The sequence below is a fragment of the Fusarium vanettenii genome (genome assembly GCF_000151355.1).
Source record: "Fusarium vanettenii 77-13-4 chromosome 6 genomic scaffold NECHAsca_37_chr6_2_0, whole genome shotgun sequence".
Lineage (NCBI taxonomy): Eukaryota > Fungi > Ascomycota > Sordariomycetes > Hypocreales > Nectriaceae > Fusarium > Fusarium vanettenii.
Window position 1 is genome coordinate 344,582 of NW_003315849.1, and position 18,353 is coordinate 362,934.

Sequence of the window (18,353 nt, forward strand, 5' to 3'; positions counted from 1 at the left end):
GGACGGGTATCACAGACCAAGGCTCCTTGGGCCGATGCATCAACATCCCCGAAAAGTTGGTTTCACTCTCTCTTGATATTCGAAACATAATGGAACCTTGGTACTGAATTGGTCTCCGAGGGAGCTTCAAGGCTACCTGGACGATGACCACTGTATTCTTTCCATGATTATAAGTGATAAACTCTCCGACTCACATCTCATGCGCTCCATATCCAACCTCAGACTCGCTTCGTTATCGTCACGCAAGGGTTCCATCTTAATCGTCAAAATCCGCGTTTTGCCGCGTGCCCACGTCGTTGGGATACATATCCTCCAGGATTTGCCAGATTCGCCGACGGTTGCTGAGCCCCCAAGGAGGGCCACCCAGGCCGACTCGCCCGTAGCTCCAGGCTTCAGCACTGAAGCCGAGCCCTCGGCCTACGTGACGAGGCTCATGACTTGGCGGGTTAACTTCTCCCAGTTCCACTCGGTGTTTGGTGGTGCGTAAAGAGCTTTTTGTGAATGGCTTCGTGGTCAAGGTCCTACAGGAGTGGAATTCTAACAAAGACGTGCTTCCATTCTTCCTAAAGCATAAAGTAGTTGCAGTCTAGGGGTAGGGACCCATGTGGGAGCAAGTCGGCGAGTTGGTGCTTGGATTCTTGTGGAAGGTCCCGAAACAACTCCTTGAGTCGGGCGTGATCAGACTCTTGTTCCTCGGCTCGTCTCGTCATCGAATATCTGGGATTCGAGCTCTTGGCAGTCTGGCAACGTAACTAGTTGAGCAGGGCTCCATTCAACTTTGGCAAAACGAAGAGATGCGGCGCCATCCGGGATCGAAAGGGATGCAGGTTCAGGACCCCATTTTGGCCAGTAAAGGCCTTCGAAAGCCACAACTATTTGTTTACAGAGAAACCTGCTCCAACATATGGGCAATTGCTTGTCAAACACAGCCAGCGAGTGGGGTTCAAGCTTGACTGCGCATATCGTACAGATGGGGAATTCGTTGAAAGTAGACATGGTTTCTGAGTCTCTTGGGCCAGGATGGATGAATGATGATTCAAGACGGGTTTATAGAACCGGGGGCTCGCAAAGCTTTGAAATGTCTTGGAGAATAAGCGAGGCTGAAAGATCGTGTTTCTCCTGCAAATCAAACACTGGGCTAGGCTGCGATCATTCAGACATGTTGCACAAGGGCTCCGAGCCCTGTGTAACACAAGGTGAAGTGGCCACAATTTGAATAATTTTGGCAAAAGGTTGAGCTTTTGGTTATGAATTCAGTAAAAGGATCTTTGTTCCACTTTGATAGATGTTTGCCAAGGTGACACAAAAGCCATAAAGATATATATCAACGAGGCGGCTTCGTAATGATGGAGCATTCTTATCATGCAACACCATGACGTTTGTGTGTTCTCGAGAGAAACTTGGAGATGCAGATCCAATCAGTTTAGTCTTCAGCTTGTACATGTAAAAAGACTGAATGGTCTCTACCTGAATCTCTTCCACCACAAAGCAGCTGCAACTCCGCCCCCAACAACACCAACTCCAAGTGAAATCTTGCCAACCATCTTGCCAAAGGCCAGCCACCACATCATACCGTGCGCAAACACAAACTGCGAGGCATCATTAAGCCTGGGAAAGCCTGTCTCTGGCACCGGCTCATCCAAAAACTCGCACAACGGCTCCCATCCTTCCTGGACGCGGAACTCGAGCATCCGATCCGCAGGCACCGTTCTATTAACCAGTTCGTAATGATCTATGAAGGCCTGACGTGCGGGCGAAGTAGGAGAAAAGTCATTCAAGGTGCGGAAGTTGGCAGGCATGACTTTCAGTGCGTGCTCCCAAAAGGGACCAGCCAGTGCAGGATCCCATTTTCCTAGCGTCTCCCAGAGAGGCCATCGGAGGATTCGTCCGGCTGTAGAGTCCATGCTACGTAGCCAACTATCCACATCACGCTGGGTGACGACAACTTTGGCTTCAGGATACGCAGCGACGAGCTCCTCGACGAAGCAGATGGCGGGCACATCGGCCACAGCATCGTAGTCTCCCAGAATCTTGTCAAATTCCTCCCGACCCCACGGCTTGCCCTTTCCGTTGAACTTGGCATCGAGAGCCTCGCACCATAAGCCAAGACTGGTCTTGGGACTTCCAATGGCGACAGTCATGTGATACGGAGTGTAACCAAGGCGTTGAAGAGCGGTAAAGATAGTCATTGTGCCTGTGCGCGATTGACCAAGGCAAAGAACACGCATTGGCTTTGTGCGCGTTCCTGGGTGGGAATCGATGAGACGGCCTGTCTCAGGGTGAGGCTTGAGGTTGTAAAGCTCACGAATCTTGCGAGGATCAAACGTGTCGAGAAGGGTGGTGGTTTGGTCGGTAGGGTTAGCCGACTTGGCCGTTGGGGTGTCAGAAGAGGCCATATCGATAATTGTCTTGACTATACAGATGAGATGAGTTGAATGATTAGAATATGTCTGGCCAGATAGTGGGACGGACAACTTTTATATATCCTGTTGTATATAAGCACTAAGCATGTCATTGCGGCGTAGGCGGGATGCTGACACTCGGGTATGGCTAAGAAAAGTGCCCTATACTAGGGTTGATTCGCTTATCGGGTGGTGATCATCCTAATAATAATGCAAAGTGTTAAGGCATCACCAACTCTAACATGGTAATGATTGGCGAGGGATGAAACTAGCGAGCGTAGATCACGAAACGGCCTCAGCCTTACAGGCTCACTTGAACGAACAAGGCAAACGAAATGATTATGTTTCATTAAGTCACAAAATCGCTGAGGGCAGTGCAATCGAAATCAAGGTTTGTGTAAATGTATGTGGGCATGTACTATAGTGCTTATCGTTTCAATACATACAACATAAACCATAAATCCAAGTCATCCGACACATGATACATCCAGAGCCCGTTACCATGTCAGAAGTCAAGCCCCCGCTTAAGGGAAGTTGGAGCCGGCCTTGGTCTCCTTCATGGGCTCAACGCTGACGTTCTTGACAATGATGGTAGCGCCAGTAGAGCCAGTGACACGGACATCGACAGTCTGAGTTCCGAAGCCGCTGGGGTTCTCGAAAAAGTTGTAGTCCCGACGGGTGGTGCCCTTCCACGACTTGCCGCCGTCGGTGCTGACCTCGAGGCTCTTGACGGGGACGTTGCTGTTGCGGACCTGCATGCTGAACCACCACTGGCTGGTGCCTTTGAGATGATTAGTATTTAGACTTGGATTTGACGAGTTTGAGTACTTACCCTCCTTGTTGCGGAGAACAAGAGGAGTGGTGATGTCGCAAGTCACCCACTTGTAAGAGGTGGAAACGAGACCGTTGGATCCGCCAACAGCGTCAAAGGTGTTCTGGAAGAGATCCAGGTGGCCCTTGTCGCACTCGGGGCACTTGTCAACAATCTACAGAGTGTTAAAACCGGATACGAATAAACAGTGAGTAGTGCAAGTGGCCTCTCCCAAGACCCGAGGATGAGTCCCCTCAGTTCAAGGCCCATGCTCGCACTGAGCAATTGATTCATCAAAACTTACCATGGTCTTGATCTTCTTGCCGTTAGGGCCAGTAACCTCGATACAGGCACCACAGTTGCCAGCCAAGTTCCAGTTGGAGCCGGAAAAGGCAGTTCCGTAGATGCCGGCGGGAAGCGAGTAAGACACGAAGGAGCAAGTGCCTCCGTTCAGGTTACCGCCATAGTGGGTAGAAGTACCCTTGACGACTTCACTGCTCAGGTCTCTGGCAAAGACGAGAGCCGGGGCGGCGAGGAGAAGAGAGAGGAACTTCATGGTGATAGAGTGTGGTGGGTGAGTTATACTGAGTCGAGAGATGCTTGAGACGCTTGAGGATGAATAGTCTAAACTCCCTCAGCAGAGCACGGTTTATATAGCAAAACCCGTTGAAACAATAAAGGACCTGAGAGATGAGACGACCACGGCTAGGGCTGATGCACACGGGAATCCTTCCAATCTCCCATTGGCCTGAGGAGCGGGTGCTAGCAGGGGTCGCCCAAAGCCGAAACCAGGATGACCCTTCGGCATATCGCCCCTGAAACCAAAAGGACCACCCTGCTGGCCGTCTTAATCCGAGGACGGAAGGAAGAATGTTTAGAGTTTCGTCTAGATTACTGGTTCACCGTGACTGCACCCGCCCTCCTGCATGAAAACCAGACGATGAACCCGCGCGGCCCGTCGAACCATCTCGACCCGGGGACCAGGGGTGTCTTGACCCAGCATGTTTAATGGGGTTACCGAGACCCGAGAAGGTTTCAATAGTCGGCTCCGCGCTGCCATAGAGTTTCCCGTATAGTACTGCGGCACAGTCTCGATTGGTGGGATTAAACCCATGCCTGTTTGTCCTGCCCTTCCGGGGACAACGTGGGCGGGGGATTCGGCTTGGGAAACACCTCATATCTGACCGACGGTGATGCCGATGTGGGCTATGTTTGCTCGTATTTTGCGAACCGCCTAGAGTTTATTCTGTAGTTAGAATGTAGTCAAGATGCTATACTCATATGGGTTGTGATGCCGATGTCGAGGTGGCCGGTTTGTGGCCGAGCTTCTCTTTTCGGTCACGGACAACACCAGCTTACCGAGTAAAGAGTAAATCGTCAGTCTTCAGCTCACCGTTAGAGTAGCAATCATCGGCCTGGAGTTAAGGATTGAATTTCGGACATGCTTACCGGCTTGGTTATCTGACTCGAGTAGCGATCGTGGTGGCACCTGTGACGAGAAGTTTTGCTCCATTCCGTAGCTTCCCCCTTTGCACCCAATATTACTGTTACGTGATCAGAACTCCAGCGTCTTTCACATTTTTGATGATACCCATCGGCATCTTATCCTGGTGGGTAGTCAATGTGGCGAATGTTTGGCCTTCATCTTGAGTTCCATGTTTCCGTATCTATACTGGTACAAAGTCCGCGTTTCCCAAGAATAAGGGTCCCCGCGGCTTTTCCAGCTATCAAACCAGCAACTGGCTCTTTATGAACCAATTCAACTCTAATCCCTCGTTCCTATCGACATCCCGTTCCGAGAGAAAAGTGTGCAGATTCCCTCGATATGCTAGCGAAAGTCTGAGAGTTTCAGGCCAGGGACAGTTATCAATAAGCTCGAAAGTGACTTCGCGACCAGATCCCGTAGATCGCAGCTGTGAGTATCAGCGCCATCTGGCTGCCTTTGACGCTTCCCGCCTGGCGCCATGGCCTGTTGGAACAACCACAAGTCTTTAGAGCGCGTCATATGTTCCTTGAACGACTCGCCTGGGCGGTAGACCGATGGAAGCTGAAAGATTCTCAACTGATAGAAAAGAATATTCAAGCTCATGCCAAGATAGGGTTCAGACGGAGATGGAAAGATAAGGTTGAGCGACATAAGGTGCAGTGTCAACGCGCCGAACGTCATGGATTTGCACTGGGGGTCGCACGTCTGCATTTGAACCTTTCTAACAAGCGATGCAACCCCAATGACGATTCTTTTGATGTGCTTCTCTCTCTCGGCGTCCATTGTATCTATTTGCAACGTCAGACAGAACTGCATAGAATCCCGGCCCGTTATCGTACCAATGATTTTTGGGCGGATTGGGAGCCCTTGTGCATCGAATTGTGCCTTGTCTTGAAGGATTGCGAGCTGGGTTGCTGGCCTGAATATATCGGGCTCGTCAAATACGAATGAAATGACTATCCACCATCTAAAGTTTTCATTGCGCATGTACTTGTCCAGGCCAGCGATCCACGTCTTGGCAAAGAACCATAGGGATTGGGCACAATCCAGATCGTCAACTATGGCAGCGATCTTGGCCAAATTCTCGAGGGTCACAGTCCGTGGCATCTTGTGAGTGTAGCCATGAATTGCATTCATGACAATCTCAAAAGCTGCGGGGTCGAAGATCGGTTCAAATTTCCATCGACGTAGTCCATCAGCATCTGGTCGAGCTTCAGTGTAGTTCCCCTCAAACATCTTTTTTGCTCGCGGCGAAGCTAGGATGAGATGCTTCATCGAGACCTTGAAGCACGTCTGAGGATTGGGCTCTTCGACATCTGTCATTTCGTCATCTGCTTTTTCGCCATCTGTCTTCTCGGGTTCAGGTTTTTCGACAGCAGGTTCTTCGCCATTTTCCTCCTCAGGATCAGGCTCCGGTTTATCTATAACTTAGAATTTGGATCAAATAGTCAGAAAAAAGCATCTTACTTTTATCTCGAGGGTATTGAGCCTCGAGCTGCTGATAGGTTGATGCCCAGGATGGTGTCATCTTTAACCCAAGGTGGGGAGACTTACCATGGAGGAGGATGATGAGGATATCTCCCTCAGGATCAATGTCTACATGGGTTGCAGACATTCCGGCGGCGAACAACGTGATACTGTGGTTGCGGGTAGGGAGGTGTAGGAAGGGAATTGAAATGCGGGAGGTTGGAGGCTTGGGGCCAAACATCTCGGGAAAAGTGGGGGCGTGTTCTGTAACTCTAGATAGCCACCCAGGTATAGAGTAACTTTCATACTTAGACCCCTGTCTATTTTCCAACCCTTCTCTATTGACGTTAATGTGTGGCTTTTGCTTATTGTTTCTAAGGCTCATGATAAACTAAAACCCCATCGGCAAGGAAAGGACGAAAGAATTGCAGAGCAACCTTGGATCAAACTCTACAATAAATAGGCTCGGAATTTCGCTTTCTATTTATATTGACGCTTGGTTCATCTTGAGCCGCTTCATCTTGACGAATTTCTAAATGGGCAATGGTCATACCCTTCTTTGTTGAGAATGGCTTGATTCTTGGATCACATTTGAGGTAGCCTTTACCACTATTACTGGCTGGCCTTAGCATCCTCAAAACAAGGTGACATTGCTTCGATCAGCCTTTCCCTTAAAGTCGAATATGGTTGAAACGCCATCTTCCTATGCTTGATGCACAAAGAAGATGATAGTGTCGCTTTTGTGGGCTTTAGGCCGTCTGGGTACTCGAACTTGCTGAGAAACTCGGCAGAGATAGTTGCAGTGTAGAATCCCATCGTGTCTTTGTTTGTCTCGTCCACAAGCACAGCGCAAACCTAGGATGCTGTTAGCCGAGTATGATCTCGTTATGTACAGATAGAGAAAACTAACCTTGAAAACATCAGGTCGACCCTTACCTTCCGAGTCCTTTTCCAAAGACTGGTTCTGTGCCTGTGACTGTGACAACCCTATAAGAACAGCCAGGATGTATGGGTCACACCATGGATCAGATGGCTCTATTTGCTTCAACCTCAGCTTCCTGATAAGCTCAGCGGGAGGGTTAGGTCTCCTTGGCCGAGGCAGAGAAAAAACGCCTTCACGTTGTATCCTAATCATGCCGCGTTGCATAAAAGCGAACACGGGTGCCTGTGTTCCGGCTGCACGCTCCGAAAAGACGGCGCCGTGCAGGCGAAATTCATGCTCGGAGCCGTAGCAGAAATATCCAAATGGCCTATACAGCGAAGATGTTAGGCGATTAGATAGCTGTGTCTTTCTGTTTCCTTACCGGAGGAATTTTAGAGGCCCGTCGACTTCTGCCAAGAGCTTCTTGATGGCCGCCGTCTTCATTTCATAGGTTGCTAGACGCTCAGCCGTACGAACCCATCGATCGGCAGGCTTCTTTTTCCCTGACTCGTTTGCATCAGGAATTTGAACATCTTCTCCATTATTCTCCAGCCCATCCTCCTTTTCGGGGCTTCCGTCTTCTGATTTTTCCTCTTCAAAGGAGCAATGCAGAAGCTCGAGATGACGCGCCGTCCACTCAAGAGGCTGGACTAGAAGCCGCTCACGTGGATGCTGGCGGATGATGTCACGGAGGGACGCAGGTCTAGGCATGGCTTTGGGATGCGTATTTGGACGAGGTTATCTCGTCGATGGTGCTATGTATGTGAGGCGGAGAAAGGAGCGCAGACGATGTATGATGAAGTTGAGAGTGGGCTAATTTTGAAGCATTCCAGGCTTGGATGCCCCGCCTCACGAGGCACAGACCGGATATTTTGCTCCTGCCGACTTGGGCGGTGATGGATATCTTCAGTGGAAGAAATGCACTATAAAGCACAACTATGTCAACATCGCCAACATTCAAACGCCCAGAATGCCTTGTTGTCTTTTCATTTCTCGGCCATTGTCCTGGGAGAGGCATGTTACACCGCCTTCAAGGATCTTCAGATCCAGCACGAGACAACTAGTATTGCCTACAAGGCGACAATGAACAGGTTACGAGTTCAACTATACGACGATAGTATCAAGAATACGGCAATATTATCCATAATAAATATCCAACCAACCTGGCATCCCAGAATTTAATTGCCCTCTGAAACCATCATCTGGCCAGTCCAAGCGTCACACTTCGCTTAGACTTGCCTCGGCAAACCTGAAGCGGTAATCCCGACCTCCTTCCGCTCCGTAGCCGATCATTCGGCTTCGTCTTCCGCATCCTCAACAGAGACAGGCATGATCCTTCAGGTCGAGATTTTGCCTGTCTTATCATCTGCCCATCACGAACCAGTCCCTTGGATATTTCTCCACAGCAATGCACCCGAGACGTCAGGGTTGACGGTCCCCAAGCGATTCCCTGACGGGTTCCCATCTCCGCTAAAAATCAGCGGCTACGCCTGACCAAAATGGAGCGGCCTCAGCAGGTACCCAAGAAGACCCGGACGAGGTCAGGATGCCTCAACTGCCGACGAAAGAAGAGAAAATGTGATGAGGGACGTCCGGCCTGTGGTACATGTCGCCGACGGAGCGAACATTGCGAATGGGGACTCAAGATTACGTTTCGCGCCGAGAACGCACAGGGTCTGGATGGCCGACACCCGTCGATGCGCAAGATGGCCAGGAGGCGGCCCAGGGAGTTTGAGATTCTCGACGTCACATCCGAGGTTATTCGCGACTACAATGCCCCGTCATCGCTACTAGAATCGGAAGACGACGACACCGATGCTCGGCCTATGGGTAAGTTTATAAGTGCCAATTCTGTCACGAGATTGCTAACACGGGGGCCAGGCCGCTCAATACCAACAAACGTAGGATCAGATGCGAGACCTACAAGCTTGGGGCACTTGAACAATGCTCCAGGAAGCTATCTTACTCCACCTACGGTTGAGAGCTCGCCCTCGTCCCAGCGGCAGACCGAGAGTGCTGTCGCAGACCTCCTTTACTTTAGCCAGAGCGGGCAAACTGCCCAAAGCCACCCACGAGTCGCAATAGACCCTGCTCTGCAAGTCTCGATGGACATTGAGTATCCTTACATGGAACAGATACAGGCATTCACACCAGGAGACATGTCCGAGGATGGCATCTTTTTACCAGGCTCGGCATATCACGAACTTCATTCTACACTACGCAATCATCTAATACAAGAGACAAGATCTGTCGCGCCAACAAGGTCAACAACACCTCGGCTTGATGTCAATAGCACGCAGGGAAGTTCAACGATAGCCGAAACAGACGTCACTGTCCAGATACCCGATTTCCACCCATCCACAACACCACTCCTTTCCGAAGAGGAAGAATGCTCTCTGTGGAAAAACTACTTTGACGAGATTGCCCCCTGGCTGGACAAGTTCGATAGAGACCGACATTTCCAACAGATCCTCCCGACAATGACCAAAAATAACGATCACCTCCGATACTCGATGTTGGCCCTCTCGGCGCGACAACTCGAACTTAAAAAGACTCTCCCGACCGACCGAAGCCTCGCCTTATACCAAGAAGCCATCCACCTACTACTTCCCCATCTCCCGACCCGAGGGACGGCCGTTATAGCTACATGCGTCATACTTTGCGTATTGGAGATGCTTAGCTGCTCGCCCAAAGCGTGGCAGAGGCACCTCGACGGATGCGCCAGTTTAATGGAGGCTGTAGGGATCAATGGCTTCGTGGGAGGCACAGAGCAGGCGCTCTTTTGGTGCTTTGCCCGGATGGACGTCTGTGGTGGCTTGATATCATCGGTCAAGACGCTTATACACGTCTCCCATTGGGCTTCGGGGTCGATTGAAGCTGATGTTGAGCTCTTTCGAAACGCGACAGACTTTGAGCAGTGGGCAAATTATTCCGTCTACCTGATAGCCCAGGTTCTTGACCTTTTGACCCCTCTACCCTCACATACTCTTCAAGCTCCAGCCCGCAACGATTCCGAGTTTCGCGCTCGCTGGCTCCAACTATGGGAGTATCTCCACGACTGGTATCAACAAAGGCCAGCCCAATTGCACCCCATCATGACCATCCCCAGCGGCAAATCCCCCTTTCCGACTATTCTCTTCTCCAACCCCGCCGCCATTTCAGGCAACCAACTTCACCATACAGCATCTATCCTCATGCTCCAGAACCAGCCGTCGGGTATACGACTCAGTCTCCCTGCCAAGCCGAGGAGCATCCTTTGGCACGCGCGACAGGCTTGCGGGATAAGCCTGTCTAATGACCACCACGGGGCGTGGACCAACGGAATCCAGCCTTTGTGGATTGCTGGACGATGTATGAGCCATCCCAGCGAGCACAAGGCGATACTAGAGTTGTTGGACAAGATTGAGAGGGAGAGTGGATGGAGCACGAGGTGGAGGGCAGAGGATCTAAGGGAGTTTTGGGGAGACTTGGGAGACTGAGTAGTACATATTTGAACCGTCTATAAAAATAATAGCCCCATGTCCAAGTAACTATTCTGAACTAATAGAAACCATGTTGATTAGCTTGACCGCTTGGACATAGCCTCAGCCCTGCGAGGCAGACTGGCCGTACAGTGCAGAAACGCAAGGCGGTTTGATGAATACTGTAGGGAACCATTAGCGCACATGTGCCTCGGCGTAAGGGAGAGGGGCTAGAAGGGACTGATAAAGTGTGTGCTCTATTTTGGTTTATTTTAGGGCTTTTCCTGGACTGCTTACAGTGACATTAAGATTAACGTCCATAGCAGGCAGAGGAGATCTTGAATCTGGTGCCTGTTATCCCCTGCCGCACTGTACTTCACCCACTCCTTATCCTAGACAATCATATCAACACCATCCATCTCATTGGGCAAATGCAGCTCGCAAATCCTCCTGCGTGTCATCAGGCAACCGCTTTAACATGCGTCCGGGTCATCCCCCCTTCGGGTACTAGTTAGTCCCGTGTGTGGCAGTGCTCCACCGCCCCCTTCAGCCGCAGAAATGGACTCGCGATCTATTGCCTCGACCAGTCAATCAATTTGGATGCCTACCATCTTGAAAGAAGCATATAACCTGTGTCTCCGTCGCTGGTGCTTCTTCCATCATGTCTTCAAAGAAAAGCACACCCAGCATGGCTTCGACTATCTTCTCCTCCGAGTCGGCCAAGGCGGTCGCTCAAGATCGCATTATCGGTACCCTCTTTGGCTCAGCTCTTGGAGATGCGATCGGACTGTATACAGAATTTCTCTCTTCTCAGATATCGGCCGATACATATCCTGATCGCTTCTTTACTCTTCTACCTGCGGACCAGGCTACTGCCTTTAGACGCGATCACCATCGCAACTTTCACAGGCCTGGTGATTGGACTGACGACACTGATCATGCTGTCCTGATTCTCATGTCTTATCTTCACAGCGATGGCAAGAAGCTTGATCCTAAAGACTTCGCCTCGAGGTTGTCTGTTTGGGTCCGTATGGGACTTCGTGCACTCGATACATTGCCTCTTGGACTGGGACGCACTGTTGGCGGCATCGTTCGGACAAAGACATACCTGGATGATCCTGAGGGAACAGCACGAAACTTTTGGACGACGGGCAAATTCAAGGCCGCGCCTAATGGAAGTTTGATGCGGACACATCCCCTGGGACTCATGTGTCTCAACAAGTCCCTCGAAGAGACCTTCAAGATCGCCGCCAAATTCTCCGTCGTCACACATGCAGACCCCCGATGTGTCGTCTCCTGCGTCATCGGCACTGCCCTCGTCCGTGGTCTTGTTCTTGGCGATATCCGAAAAGAGCGTCACGTCGACGACATGATTGAAAAGGGTCTTGCGTGGTACACTGCTCGTCGTGAGAAGGAGCTCAAGAAGCAGGATCGAAAAGATGAGCCTCGGTTGAAGATTGATGACTTCAAGTACCACACCACAGCCAAGACTCTAGCGGACTTGAAGTTGGATGAGGGCACAAAGATTGGTTACGTCTACAAGACGTTTGGCTCTGGGATTTTGCTTCTTCGTCTTGCTATGCGACAACTCGAATCCAACGGCCAACTCCGATCACAGCTTGCAATCTTTGAGAAACTCATCACTGACCTCATCATGGAGGGCGGCGACGCTGACACAAACGCCTGTTTCGCGGGCGCTCTCCTTGGTGCTCTGCTCGGCTTCAAGGCACTACCACCTCACTGGCGCGACGGTCTTCGTCACGGAGATTGGTTGATGGAAAAGTCGGAGGGTCTTTGCGAGGTGCTCGGCGTAACAAAAGGCACCTACTCTGGTTCTCAGGATAAAGACACAGCTGAAGACGGTGGACGGGGTTTCTTGACTGATGCGCAGATGGAGGAGAAGTGCATGATGATGCAAGCATGGATGGCGCAAGAAGAAACAGAGTGGAAGAGGAAACAAGAGGCAGAGAAGAAGAAGCCAAGTTGGTTTGCTTGGAATTAGGTTTCACTGGGTATCTTTGGTTCGTGGACGGGAGTTGATGGATGGGTTTGGATATCTGCATTTTGCCGGATTACGGGACACTATGGCAATAGCTTATGAACGGAATACACTTGCCCTGTTATGACTACCTCCTTTTCCCACTTAGGGATCAATCGTTCAATATGATCCTACAGAGACTCCGTCTTGGTCTCGTGCGTAGTCTTTTCCTCATGCTCAAACCCAGCACTCTCACCCTCCAAATTTTTACCACCCGAAACCTCACCCGGCACACCCATGCTGTGATCCCAGTGCAGCATGATCTTCTCACCAGTAAACAGCTTGTCGATCTGCTCGAGCGACAAGAGTCTCGTCTCGGGGTAGAAGAAGTAGAACATGGGGATAAAGGCAAAGTTGAAGATGCAAAAGTAGACGTATGTCTTCCAACCGATGCTTGAGATGGAGACGGGAGTGATTTCGACGACGAGAAAGGTGAAGATCCAGTTTGATGCTGTTGCTAGGGCTGCGGCGCGGGTTCGGATTGCGAGGGGGGCGTATTCGGCGGGTACTGGGGGTGGTTAGTGGTGGTTGGGGGGGTTGAGGAGAGGGACTTACAGAGCCAGGGGATGGCGAGGAGACCGACGGCAAAGAAGAAGTCTAGACGATGTTAGCATGAGCAATTCAGTTACAGTGTCAGTCAGAATACGTACTGAACATGAAGAGCATTACAATGGCAACGATACCAGGTGCAGACTTTCCAGTAGACACAGTCCCAGCAAGGATAGCCATGCATCCACACTGACCAGCCGCCGCAAACATCATAAGCTTACGTCGACCAAGACGGTCAATGACCCAGATTGGGATCAGAGACGAAAGGAAGTAAGCGATGCCGTTGAAGCCTGCAAGAAGGAGACTCAGGTTGTGAGACATGCCGACCGACTCCTGAAAGATGACGGGCGCATACTGTTTCTGGTCAGCAAACGGGCTCGGGGCTTTGAGGGTTAGTTGACTTACGTATGTGATGAGGTTGATACCAGAAAGCTGCTGTGCAAACTGAGCGCCGACACCCAGCAAAGTTCTATAGAGGAACTTTTGCTCTCCATTCTTCAGCATAGCCTTGAAACTACTTGTCTGGGCAGCTTCTCGCTCCTCCTTAATAGTATGTTGAATCTCAGCCAAACTCCGACTAATAGACTCATCATCCTTGCTAATCGACTTTGCATCCTTCCTCACAGCCCAGAGAATCTCTCTAGCCTCGTCATGTCGATCGTGCGCAATGAGCCAACGAGGAGACTCGGGGAGCACGAGGATTCCGAAAAAGGTCATGACGGCAAAGAGGATTTGAAGAGCGAGGGGGAAGCGGAATTGAGAGTCGTTGGAGACGAATGACATGCCGTAGTCTACCCAGTAGGAGAGCATTACGCCAAAGATGTTGATGGCTAGCTCGACGGCTAGACCACGGCCTCTGTTTTTGGCCTTCATGAGTTCAGAGTGCCACACAGCTACCAATTGTCAGCTTCTCGAGCATTTGGAAGGTAAAGGAGACTTACGAATTGTACTCGTGTTCATGCCGTTTCCCAATCCCGCAACGATGCGTCCAACAATCATCTGCGGAATCCCAAAAGCAGAAGCTTGCAGAGCAGCGCCAATACTCAAAACAACACACCCAATCATGATGGACCTACGTCTACCAAGATACTCTCCAGCAAGGAGACAAAAGATGGCGCCAAAGAAGCATCCGATCTCGTAAATGGCCACGACGGTGCCTTGGAGAGAGGAACTCCCTCCACCACCGTTGGTAGTGTCAATCTCGGGAAACGTCTTTGTGAAAGCATCGCCTGTTAACAGGCCTGACATTACCCCTTGGTCGTAGCCGAAGAGTAAAAAGCCTGAGCCTGCGGTTGCAGTGATTGCCCAGTCGAGGGGCTTTCCCACGAGGAGGGTAGACATGGTGGGCAGTGAACTTGATAAGATGATGTGGATGTTGTGATTGAAGCTATTCACGAAGGGATCATGGCTTCTTCATATACTCTTTGAGATCTACATAATTACCTGCTTGACTCGCATATAAATCAAGGTTTTTTTTAAACAGCGGTTCCCCATGGGCGGAGCCCTCGAGGCGGGGAACCCATCACATCACGCAACAAGAAATTCCGGGGTCTGGGGATCAGCGACGACGAACATGTTTCGATTGCGGTTTCGAGAAGACGCAGGGCATCTGCAAGCGTTGTTTTTTCGGGCCTAAGCATGCGCAGGCAGCAGTATTTCCAGGGATGTAAAAAGTCGCTTGGACGTTGTGTTTCCAAGGTCCGGCTTCGGTTGCCTTTTTGTTTTTGCAGTGACGAGGAGGCCCCGGCTTTAAGAGGGTGTGTATGACTAGGATAGTGATGGAGGGAGAGAAGCTCTGATCATGACAAACAATGAAAGAGTCAGGATTCTCTTAAAGTAGTCAAATTTGCATAATTACATGACATTATTCGTATTCTCTTCTCGGCCGAGAAACACAAATCACCCCTTCATTGATCCTCCGCCCGCAGGAAGCCACAGCAAGCTGGGAGTCGGAACTCGGTAACCTGGAGGAGAGCTCGCGGAGAAGTGGGTTACAGTCAGCCAATCGCTAAGGAGTTGCAGGGAATTACCGAAACGAGCAAGTCGGGTGTTAAAAGATGCGCCGATGAACGGAGCCGATTTGACGGGGTTGCATTGTTTGCTCGTTAGGAAGCTGTATGCGCTGAGATGACCAGGGGGGGGGGGGGGGAGGTCCGCTTCTAAATGCCGTACAGGCCACGGGAGAGTGAGAGATCACGCCTTCACCGACAAGGTAAGGCCGGAGGCCATTGCGGTCTGGGATGTTTTCCGGTAACTCGTGAGAGAAAAGTATACAGTGTGGACAGGAAATCCTTTTCGTTCAGGTACAGTGCTGCTTAGGTGAGCGATGATGGGAAGTCAAAGTGAGTGTCCCGATGCTGCTTGAACACTGCGGGAAGACGAGTCTCGCGTTGCCCAAAACCCAACACAACAATTGTAAATAAATTGGTGACTTGATACACCGGGACCAACCATGATTCTCATGGGCACTGCAGGTAGAGAAAAGTTCATTATCCCGAATATTCTCAATCTTTTTTTCCTGCAGCTACAGCAAACAATTGCGCTTCTGTTTGCCCGGGAGAGTCTCGGGTAGGCAAGCGACACAAGCTACCACACAATCACCCATTTCAGCTACTGAGGGCAACCTGCATTACCCATATCCAATCTTTACCCAATTGCCAAAGATCGACTCTTCACCCACTCAGCAACCGCTTAATCTCAGCAATAAACCATCCCACGCTCAATCACACGCCCTGTGGACACCGGCAAAGTCCCTCCCCCGGGTAGTCCAACCCGCCCAGAGATCCAGGGGTGGTACGACAGGAACAAAGGTCAGGAGCCCCAATTACTTTTTTCCTTTATCCGTAAAAGGGCAAGATTAGCCCCCCCGCGCTTCAGCCATCATGGACGCGGGGCCGCGGGACCGCGGGAAAATCGAGGGTAAAAGGTGCCTGAGCAGAAGAGTGAGCTATCCCAAGATGGAAGTTTGGACCGCCTGGGAACGAGATAGATCAAGAAGACGAGCATTCCCAGTCTTGAGGATTTCATGAGTGTTTTACTGTCAGATTTATCATCAAGAGACGAAAACTAATCAACAATGACATTGGGTATGAATATTTTGGTGTGGTTGGTGAATAAAGATTAACAACTTCTAGGCAAGAGTTTCATCAGTGGGGTCTCCAGCCCTGTCGAGCGAGGTCTAAGGAGCTGTATACTCCACGATCCCTCATTGAGTCTCATTGCGTCTGAAAAGGGTGAGATCAACAAAATTAGAGCGGAACAAATAAACTGACTATCTAGTTCTTTACCGACGACGCGATCCTCAAGATGACAAGGTTGTGCTTCTCTCTGGAGGAGGCTCTGGTCACGAACCAGCTCATGCGGGATACCTCGGCGAGGGTGCCCTAGATGTTGTCATTGCTGGCGAAATCTTTGCTTCTCCTTCTGCTTCGCAGATCTTGACTGGTCTTCAGACTGTAAAGTCATCCAAGGGGTACGTATTGAGAATTGACGTGGTGAGGTTTTGGCTGACTTGGATATAGATCCCTCTTGATCGTCAAAAACTACACGGGCGATAAACTCAACTTTGGATTGGCGGCTGAAAAGGCAAAGGCAGAGGGTCAAAAAGTGGAAATGGTGATTGTAGGAGATGACGTCTCTGTTGAGGGTAACACTCTCGTCGGTCAGCGTGGTCTCGCAGGGACAGTCTTTTGCCACAAGATTGCTGGAGCCAAAGCAGCCAAGGGGTAAGTCAAACACATCCACTTCCTCACATACTCTAACATGGGTTTATTACAGAGCCTCCCTCGAAGACGTCGTCGCAGTCGCTAAAAAGGCCGCCTCGCAAATGGCCACCGTCGCCGCGAGTCTCGACAGGTGCAACGTCCCCGGCCGAGCCAACCAAGAATCCCTCCCCGTCGACCAACTCGAATTTGGAATGGGCATTCACAACGAGCCCGGTGTCAAGCGCGAAAAGATTCCCAGTCTCGAGACGACGGTTCAAAAGGCTCTCGACATCATGTTTACCCAAAAGGCCAACATGTGGCAGCCCAAGACGGGTCAGCGTGTGGCTCTCATGGTCAATAACCTCGGTGGGCTCAGTGTTCTTGAGCTGGGTATCATTGCGGATGAGGTTGTTTCGCAGCTTGGTTCGCGGGATATCAAGATTGCTAGGAGTTTGGTTGGAACGTTTGTGACTTCGCTCGATGGACCTGGCTTCTCGGTGACGCTTCTAGAGCTTGATGAGGAGTTGGAGGAACTTCTTGATGCTCCTACTACTGCGCCTGCTTGGCCTCGTTCGATCCACGGATGGGCGACAGATGCCGAGTCTGTGTCGAAGAGGGAAACAAAGGTTGCAGCGGCCAAGCCGAATGGACGGGAGACTGGAGTCAAGGGTGAGTGAAGTGCATTTAAACATACCGCGGATGGAACTGACCCTTTATTTAGTTCCTACAACGCTCGTCAAGTCCATCATCGACTCGGTAGCAAAGACGACAGCACAAGACGAGCCCAAGATCACCGAGTACGACACGCTTGCTGGCGACGGAGACTGTGGAGAAACTCTCCTCAACGGTGTAAACGGTACGACCCCCCAAATCATCAATGCTTCATCAGCTAAACTGTGCAGGTCTTGTCAAAGAGTTTCAGAAAGACGACGCCGAATCCCTCGACATTGGACAAATCTTCCGACGGACAGCTACTACCGCAGAGAGGAGCATGGGTGGTACATCAGGTGCCATTTACGCAATTTTCCTCAACGCCGTTGCAAACAGACTCTCGGAGCTTGCGACAGCTTCAAAGTCGCCTGCAGTGTCGGAGCTGATCAAGAAGTCTCTCCAAGGTGGTCTCGAGGAACTCTGCAGATACACTCCCGCCCGTGTTGGACACCGCACCCTCATGGATGCTCTCATCCCCTTTGTCAATACCTACGCCGACAAAGGTTCCCTCGAGGGTGCCATTGCCGAGGCACGCAAGGGAGCAGAAGTCACGCGAAAGATGGCGGCAGCCCTTGGAAGGGCGAGCTACGTCGGACAGGATCGGTTTGATGAAGAGGGCGGTATTCCTGACCCTGGTGCGCTTGGAGTCGTGAGCATTCTTCGAGGTGTTGAAGAGGTGTTGAAGCAGTAGGAAGGGTCGTTGGTGGGAGTAAAAGTTTGGGAGCGTGAGCGCCTCGTGTTTTGCTATTTTATCTGCTTTATTTAAATAGTCATGATTTGAGATGAGGTAATATTTTAGAGG

The 18,353-nt window shown here is 50.8% G+C and overlaps 8 protein-coding genes across 8 annotated transcripts; 3 read left to right on the forward strand and 5 right to left on the reverse strand.

Moving 5' to 3' along the window:
• Nucleotides 1–1,430: 1,430 nt before the first annotated feature.
• On the reverse strand, nt 1,431–2,396 carry NECHADRAFT_94150 (uncharacterized protein; the record flags this gene model as incomplete). The annotated part of the gene is made up of 2 exons (XM_003042224.1): nt 1,431–1,463; nt 1,542–2,396. The coding sequence occupies 2 exons, from the start codon at nt 2,394–2,396 to the stop codon at nt 1,431–1,433; spliced, it is 888 nt and encodes a 295-aa protein (XP_003042270.1).
• Nucleotides 2,397–2,926: 530 nt separating this feature from the next.
• Nucleotides 2,927–3,769, reverse strand: NECHADRAFT_42444 (uncharacterized protein; the record flags this gene model as incomplete). Its single annotated transcript, XM_003042225.1, has 3 exons — nt 2,927–3,172; nt 3,302–3,388; nt 3,518–3,769. The coding sequence occupies 3 exons, from the start codon at nt 3,767–3,769 to the stop codon at nt 2,927–2,929; spliced, it is 585 nt and encodes a 194-aa protein (XP_003042271.1).
• Nucleotides 3,770–5,041: 1,272 nt separating this feature from the next.
• Nucleotides 5,042–6,407, reverse strand: NECHADRAFT_81272 (uncharacterized protein; the record flags this gene model as incomplete). Its single annotated transcript, XM_003042226.1, has 2 exons — nt 5,042–6,120; nt 6,254–6,407. 2 exons carry the CDS (start codon nt 6,405–6,407, stop codon nt 5,042–5,044), a joined length of 1,233 nt encoding a protein of 410 aa, XP_003042272.1.
• A 371-nt stretch (nt 6,408–6,778) lies between these two features.
• Nucleotides 6,779–7,799, reverse strand: NECHADRAFT_81273 (uncharacterized protein; the record flags this gene model as incomplete). The annotated part of the gene is made up of 3 exons (XM_003042227.1): nt 6,779–7,021; nt 7,077–7,416; nt 7,471–7,799. 3 exons carry the CDS (start codon nt 7,797–7,799, stop codon nt 6,779–6,781), a joined length of 912 nt encoding a protein of 303 aa, XP_003042273.1.
• Nucleotides 7,800–9,568: 1,769 nt separating this feature from the next.
• Nucleotides 9,569–10,567, forward strand: NECHADRAFT_42482 (uncharacterized protein; the record flags this gene model as incomplete). Its single annotated transcript, XM_003042148.1, has 1 exon — nt 9,569–10,567. The coding sequence occupies one exon, from the start codon at nt 9,569–9,571 to the stop codon at nt 10,565–10,567; it is 999 nt and encodes a 332-aa protein (XP_003042194.1).
• A 659-nt stretch (nt 10,568–11,226) lies between these two features.
• On the forward strand, nt 11,227–12,678 carry NECHADRAFT_61633 (uncharacterized protein). Its single transcript, XM_003042149.1, has one exon. It carries the CDS (start codon nt 11,238–11,240, stop codon nt 12,549–12,551), a length of 1,314 nt encoding a protein of 437 aa, XP_003042195.1. The 5' UTR covers nt 11,227–11,237; the 3' UTR covers nt 12,552–12,678.
• A 29-nt stretch (nt 12,679–12,707) lies between these two features.
• NECHADRAFT_94153 (uncharacterized protein) lies at nt 12,708–14,477 on the reverse strand (the record flags this gene model as incomplete). The annotated part of the gene is made up of 6 exons (XM_003042228.1): nt 12,708–12,757; nt 12,799–13,095; nt 13,143–13,184; nt 13,238–13,490; nt 13,542–14,029; nt 14,078–14,477. 6 exons carry the CDS (start codon nt 14,475–14,477, stop codon nt 12,708–12,710), a joined length of 1,530 nt encoding a protein of 509 aa, XP_003042274.1.
• A 1,735-nt stretch (nt 14,478–16,212) lies between these two features.
• Nucleotides 16,213–18,242, forward strand: NECHADRAFT_81277 (uncharacterized protein; the record flags this gene model as incomplete). Its single annotated transcript, XM_003042150.1, has 7 exons — nt 16,213–16,222; nt 16,271–16,369; nt 16,416–16,608; nt 16,658–16,861; nt 16,914–17,509; nt 17,562–17,696; nt 17,743–18,242. 7 exons carry the CDS (start codon nt 16,213–16,215, stop codon nt 18,240–18,242), a joined length of 1,737 nt encoding a protein of 578 aa, XP_003042196.1.
• Between the last annotated feature and the right edge of the window lie 111 nt (nt 18,243–18,353).

Bases quoted from the DNA above. Each gene is read 5' to 3' on its own strand.
- NECHADRAFT_61633 (XM_003042149.1), top strand. From the start codon at position 11,238: ATGGCTTCGACTATCTTCTCCTCCGAGTCGGCCAAGGCGGTCGCTCAA.